General features: G+C 35.6%; 2 protein-coding genes across 2 annotated transcripts; both read right to left on the reverse strand.

Annotated features, from left to right (window-relative positions):
* Positions 1-815: 815 nt before the first annotated feature.
* Positions 816-4117, reverse strand: LOC102604235 (cytochrome P450 704C1-like). Its single transcript, XM_006339717.2, has 6 exons — positions 3818-4117; positions 3298-3513; positions 2917-3210; positions 2513-2842; positions 2223-2426; positions 816-1006 (listed from the first exon to the last, which is right to left on the reverse strand). The coding sequence occupies exons 1-6, from the start codon at positions 4112-4114 to the stop codon at positions 827-829; spliced, it is 1521 nt and encodes a 506-aa protein (XP_006339779.2). The 5' UTR covers positions 4115-4117; the 3' UTR covers positions 816-826.
* A 1429-nt stretch (positions 4118-5546) lies between these two features.
* Positions 5547-6964, reverse strand: LOC107062208 (13S globulin seed storage protein 2-like). The gene is made up of 3 exons (XM_015312575.1): positions 6724-6964; positions 5907-6639; positions 5547-5834 (listed from the first exon to the last, which is right to left on the reverse strand). Exons 1-3 carry the CDS (start codon positions 6923-6925, stop codon positions 5675-5677), a joined length of 1095 nt encoding a protein of 364 aa, XP_015168061.1. The 5' UTR covers positions 6926-6964; the 3' UTR covers positions 5547-5674.
* Between the last annotated feature and the right edge of the window lie 430 nt (positions 6965-7394).

Genomic DNA, 7394 nt, shown 5'->3' on the forward strand with positions numbered 1-7394 from the left:
ATTAGTACTCATCTCATATTTTGTGTTTTTTTTTTTTTAAGAAACACCTTAGATAATTGTATTTTGGTTGGACTAAAGAAATATTTGGAGCAAAATTCGACACAATGGTTTGGTTTGGTATTTGAAAAACCCGAACCAACCCGAGGTTAAAAAAATCTGAATTTTATTAGTTTGGTTTGGTTTATAAATTTAAAATTTTTACACAAATGATTTAGTTTGATATTTGAAAAACCCGAATCAACCCGGTCATGTACACCCATAGTTTCCATAATTTCTTTTTGGAAGGTCAAACAAAATTAAAGTTCCTAGGAATTTATCTTTCCAAAGAGTTCATTACATACTTAATTACTCATTTGTACTATTGCTCTCATCCTTTTTGGAGTACTTATACCTTTTGTATGGCCTATGTCATCATAAATTATCTTGATATCCATCAATATAGATAAAGAGTAAATTAGTCAAATTGATCATTTTATTTATGAGTTCTTAAGCACCGTGTAAAATGGAAAGTGATCAATTATTATGGAACGGAGGGAGTAAGTTCTTTTTTTGGATCTTTTGATAATATCAGTCCAACAATGCATTCACCTGTGTGAGAATTATATATATGATTACGTTATAACAATAATTAACAGGAGATCGAGGATTGTCCAAGACCATATATGTCATACGTACCATGACAAACATAAGCAATTTTTGAGGAAACAGAATAGTAAGGTTGAGAAAACCCATGAGGGTGCAGAAGTAATAATCCCCCATCAATGTGAAGATTACCCTATCTACGAAAGACACGAACATGTAATCCCCCATCAATGTGAAGATTACCCTATCTACGAAAGACACGAACATGCAATCCCCCATCAATGTGAAGATTAATCATTGTCCTGTAGTTGATAGCCTTCTTGTCATCACTCAACTTGAAAACAAAGTAACGTAACAGCACAGCAGAGAATATCTTCATCTGTCTATAAGCAAACTCCTTCCCCAAGCAGATCCTCGGCCCAGCCTGTTTTATCAACAAAAGAATGTGCTTAGCTAGATAGTTTGAAGGGGTAAATGGAGAAGATAAAAGGGGATAGTCAGGAGATTATTTCAACATTGGGGGGCTGATATTTACGTTCTGGTTGAGACAAAATTAGGAGGGCCAGAGGAGAATGTATTCAAACAATTATGGCAAAATAGATGGATAAGGGAATTTCATTTGGATGTTATAGGCAGAAGCAGTGGTATCGTAGTAATGTGGGATAAGAGGGTGTGGAGATGAGTGCTGGTGATAGCAACAAACCAAATTGTAACCTGCAAGTCTGAAGGCTTTAATCAGACATTCACATGGTTTCTTTCAGCTGTGTATGCTTCATGTGATCCAAATAATTAGAAGAGGACTTTGGCAAGAATTCATCAACATCAAAGAATTGTGTAATGGGCCTTGGGTAGTTTGTGGAGATTTCAATGCCACAAAATATCCAAACAAAAGATCAGAAGGGCACAAAATTACTACGCCAATGACTGAATTTTCTGAATGGACAATGAGATGGAGTTCATGGATCCTCCTTTATTTGGGGGGTCTTTCACATGGAGAAGGGAGGACAACCACATGTCTGCCTCCAGAATTGATAGGTTTTTATTCTCTTCCCAGTGGGATGAGACCTTTACACGGATTAAACAAAACATGCTTCCCAGAATAGGCTCTGACCACAATCCAATTATGCTTGAATGCGGAGATTTAAATTTGAAGAAGTCTTACTTCAAGTTTGAACAATTGTGGTTAAGGGTAGAGGGTTTCTCAGACAAGGTTAAAGAATGGTGGGCATCTTTCAATATCACTGGTACGGGCTCTTATGTCGTAGCCTCAAGTTGAGGATGCTAAACGGGAAGCTAAAAGAATGGAAGCTGGAGAATAGGGACAATTGGAATCAGAGAAAAGAGGAAATTCTAAATTAGCCATCAATTTTAGAAAAGACTCATGAGTTGAGACTACTATCAGAGGATGAATTACTTCAAAAAGTACCATCTCTCAATGGAGTTTGAAGATGTTGCAAAAAATGAGGAAATAGCTTGGAGGCAGAGGTCTAAAGTACATTGGCTCAAACACGGAGACAAAAATATCAAGTATTTTCACAGGATGGCTACATCCCATAAAAGATTTAACACTATTGACAAGTTGATGGTGGAAGGGGTTACAGTAACAGCTTTAGAAGCAATTAAAGGAACCTTTGACCAACCTGGAAAGCTGTAAATTTGAAGGGGTTCTCTGGCCTGAAGAAACCATCTCCATCAAGCCATCTCTCTGGTTTATACTCTTCTGCATCATCACCCCATATAAATTTCATTCTTCCCATTGCATATGGTAGGTAACACACCATGTCCCCTTTGTTCACACTGAATCCATCGGGTAAGGTGTCATCTGAAAAGCATATTTTTGGATCCTGCAGTCAGAGGAAAAACAAAAATATGAACATAAAACATACATCTACTTTGCCACAGATGTATGATAAAAGACGCTCTTTCATACCAATGGAACTGCAGGATAAAGCCTAAGAGTCTCTGTCAATGCTGCATGAAGATATTGCATCTTTTCAAGTGCTTCTTCACTCACATTAGCAGCAAAATCCATTATGTCTGTTGCATCTTTGTTCTCAGTTGTTGCTTCTTTAATCTCTTGTACTACTTTCTCCTGTACATGAGGATACTTGCAAAGCACATATAGGAACCAAGAAAGGGTGGTTGCTGCTGTATCTTTGCCAGCTATTAAGAAGCTCAATATTATATCACGCAAATACTTTGGATCTGTATCAGTTATTTGCAGAAACCTTGACAAAATGTCTTCTTTCTTCCTCTGCATCTAGAAAAAGATCAAATATCTAAGCATCTATCCTCACTAATGAAAGTAGTATAGCTATAAGGTGAATCACTTACAGATAGATCATGAGTTTCTGGTTTACTCATCTGCTCAGTTCTTATGTGGATCAGCTTATAAACAAATGTATCAACAGTTCTTATATTGTCCCTTAACTTGGCTTCTACTCCGATATTGAGAGCTCTTTTAATCTTCCAGAAGATATCAGTATATCTCCAAGTTGTCATTGCATTAGCATTGTCAAATGCATCGCTAAATCTTTTGCCTTCTTCATTTGAACCGCACATGTTGTCTAGCTCAGCTCCGAATGCAACTCTGAATATAGAATCTAGAGATGTTTGAATGAATAGATCCTGCATTGACGACACTAGGGTTACTTGTCTGGTGAAAACAGAAAAGGGTTGTTTAAGCCTTAATGTAGTCGAGTCATGGAAACTTACTTGAATGTCAACTGTCTTGTTGGAATTGGCAGCTTCAGACAATATTTGAGCTAGCTTTGCCACATTTTTTCTGAAGACCACACTGCTGAAATCCCTCAAAACCCTCGTAGAGAATTCATGGCTCAATAATTTCCTCTGCTCCCGCCACTTATCTCCATCAACAGCGAAAATTCCATCCCCGAACAGGTCCTTCAGAATGCTATAATTATACCATCCCTGCAGATAATTTTAAAAAAAAATTCAAGTTGGCAATCCAAGAATCGTTCACCATTTTGTTACATCTACTGGGAGATTCATATAGCCGGCTAAAACTTATTTGGGAGTTGAGGCATGGCAATTAATTGATAGACTCACAGATCCTGGAATTCAATCAGATACATTTCCAATTTCCCAACTCCAAATACTTTGAATTTACCCATGATTTGCTACTACTGTACATCTATTACTAATATGGTTTTTCAGAGTCGATCAAATTCCAACACTAAAAAAGATTATTTGGGATGTCAAGAAAATGGTGTACCTTGCCATAGTTGTCAATGTTTGTTTTGAGAATATATTCGACGTTAGCAGGGTCAGAAGTATAAATCTTATTCCTGAAAGGGCTAATCAATCTGTAAGTCTTGTACTTGCCAGCAAGATCAGTCATGTAATGGTGTAACCTGTGGAAGTTTATAAGCTGATTGAAAATGGTGCCGCCAATTGGATGGTATCTCTTTTTCCCATGTAGTTTTCTGGTCAGAAGATGAACTAGGAACACACAAAAGACAAGTGAGAGAATTGTGGCTGTTATGGATATGGAGCTCTGAAGAATATCCATGGAAACCACTAATGTATCATTGTGCATATTTGTCTTATAATGTATCATTTATATACATAATGGGAGTAGAAGGTATTCGATCCATCTAATGCTTAGATCAAGTTTCCTTTTCACTTAATTCATCTTCAAGATTTGGACCACAAGAATATAGGTTTGGTTTTCTTAGAAAAATGTTACTGTTAGCCATTTGATTTTTGTGAAACAGAAAATGCAATAATCTTTTGGCCAATTTTCTGATGTTAGGTAGCTGCTAAGCCCTCAAGATGTCAAGTATCCAATGTTTCTAAGTCATTTGTGCAACATGTTTTATAGGGTATCATCTTTTTTATAGCCAGTTTGGCAAGAAAAAAACTGCAAAAGCTGATCCAATTTACTGTAATCGATTAGTTAACATGTCAGTTAAATGTATTCTTAAATACGGAAAAAATCATTGGTTTATCAAATTATCTATCGAGCCAGCATAAATTAGAAGTGTTTTATAGGGTATCATCTGCTTCCAAATCCTCTCCAAGAATTGTGCTATTCAAAGCCATAATAACATTTGACTCTGTTATGTGTATACTAGTTCATGGTCTCTCGGTCAATTGCATACTCCAGTATCGTGTCTCAGTTGAAGCACATTGTTGATTGGATATTTTTCTCTATATCTATTGAAGAAACTTTCTCCTCGGTTTAAGAATATTTCTTCGTTGGAATGTGAGTCATGTTGATTTGCAAAACACCATCACATATCGTCACAACTCACATCCAAGAGTTGATAAGTGAGTTGAATTAGCTTTTGAGCTAGTTCATTTTGATGTTTGGAGACCATGTCCTGCAGACCAACATATCATACAACAGTGTTACATGCCTCGTAAGAATCCCCTGGTGCAATATAGATACTGTCTATGCCGTACAAACTTAATGAGATGGTCAGCTTAAACTTTTAGATGAGATATATAGTCACACACTTCAACAAAGTTTCTGTTTTTATCAGATAATTATATATTTTGTATACTGATATAGTTTTATTAGTATATTCAAACGCTTTAACCTTGGACAACAAACTTCATCAAACTAGAGGCGTGCAATAACGACTAACCAGTAAAAGATGAAATTAGCATATAGTAGGCCCGTGCTCAGCAATGGCGCACCACCACTAGTATGTATATACATGTGTGATAGTTGCAGGGTTACGTTATATAGGGTCGCCATCAATGTTATATCTAGTTAAATGTACGTTATTTTTTACGTGTGTATTGCATTAATTATTAATAAATATATATAAGAAGAATAAATTATTATATATATATATATGTTATATTATTGAATCTAAACATGAAACGACAAAGAAGCTGCACCAACTTCATTTCCCTTTTATTCTTAAGAAGACATTCATATACCATACATACTGCTGGCACACAGCAGCATATAGGCTTGCATTCCGGAAAAGCTAAAACAAAAGCTTCGCATCCATCTTATTTTCAAGCATAGAATTATTACATATTGTAATATTATTAATTAATTTAAACATATGCATATATTTCAACTGTCTAACAAATAACAAACTGGAACAGTTACTTAAATAGTTGAAGGTGGGGCTATCACTGCACCCTTAGCAATCTTGGACTTGAAAAACTCGGTCAAATCTGAAGTCATATTTAGCGAGGCCTCTAAAACTGACGGAGATATTGCTTCCCAAATTGACTTTTTCCCACCTGATAATCCTCCATATACTTGCCTACAAATGTATATTTTGAATGAACAATGTCGTATAAATTATCATATATAGGTAAATAATAGGAGTACTTACTTTGACGACGTTATGACTGAGAAGAACTCCAGTCCTCCTTCGTCAGCTTCCACAACAAACGGAAAGAATTTCGGAACAAAGAACAATTCACCTTCCTCCACTTTAGTATCCAACACAATCTTACATAAAGGTCCCATAATTTGAACACGTCCACTTCCTTTCGTTACATAACTCAATTGAACGGACAAATCTGCTGTAAAAATAGGACCAAATAAAGCACCACCTTCCAAAACTACACGATTTGCGCTTAATCCAATGTATCTAAGCAATGGTAAATTCCTACAAGTTACCGTGGATAAAATTCCACCATTTTTTACTTCAACAGTACAATGTTTCGCGCTATCCAAGTTGAAAACTAACTTATGTTCGGCGTTTTTGTTGCATGGGTGTGGCATTTTTATGTCTTCCTTTATCTTAATTATAATATTAGAACTACTCTGGTCTTTTATAAGATTTTCGATTTCAGGTTTGGTCATGTGAAAATATTTAGCTATAATTTCATTAGAGAATCCATTTAGAATACCGGTGAATCCAGTTAAGAAGAAACCGCAGTATTCTCCAGGTGTGTATTCATCATCATATTCTCCTAAGAAAATTATTTCGAGTTTAGAGTGTCCATCATTGTACCACCATGACACTTCTTTCATGGTAACTGGTAGAGTATCCCCTTTTTGTAATTTTATAACTTCTTCTTTTGAATCTTCTGATGATATCAGTCCAACAATGCATTCACCTGTGAGAATTATATAAATGGTTACGTTTACAACAACAATTAACGGGAAAGGATTGTTCAAGAACATATATATGTCGTAGGTACCTTGACAAACATAAGCAATTTTTGAGGAAACAGAATAGTAAGGTTGAACAAACGCACGAGGCTGAAGAAGAAATAATCCAGCAGCAAGTTTTTTCTGGCTAAGAAGAGGAAATTGGCTACTTGACCAACCGTAGTATCCACCAACTCCTTCAACTTCCATTATTGTTTTATCTGCTTTTTTCGATGCCAATATTAAATCCATCGATATATTCTCAAACAAAATAATAATACCAAAAAGACACTTTGAACTAAATATTGTTACATTCTTCAGAGGCAGTCGTTCTATTTATAGAGGCCGTCTGACTACGACTTTAAAATATAAAAGTTAGTCGGTTAAAATAGTTGGATTTTATGTTTTCATTTTTTTTGGTTTGGGTGTGCATCAGTCCATTCGATTTTATGTATTATTGGTTTGGTTTATCAATTTTTGATGAGTTGTGACTTTTTCAATAAGTCTTGTACTTGCCAGCAAGATCAGTCATGTAATGGTGTAGCCTGTGGAAGTTTATAAGCTGATTGAAAACGGTACCACCATTTGAATGGTATCCAAATCAACTCATTTTCCCCTTCAAAACTTAAGGAAAACATTTTTCAAAACTCTCTTCCAACTTCAAATTACTATTTCTTTTTGTTGAAAAAATAAATTTATTTTGTCCCTACCCTCAAACCAG

Source organism: Solanum tuberosum, unplaced genomic scaffold (assembly GCF_000226075.1).
Source record: "Solanum tuberosum cultivar DM 1-3 516 R44 unplaced genomic scaffold, SolTub_3.0 scf00010, whole genome shotgun sequence".
Lineage (NCBI taxonomy): Eukaryota > Viridiplantae > Streptophyta > Magnoliopsida > Solanales > Solanaceae > Solanum > Solanum tuberosum.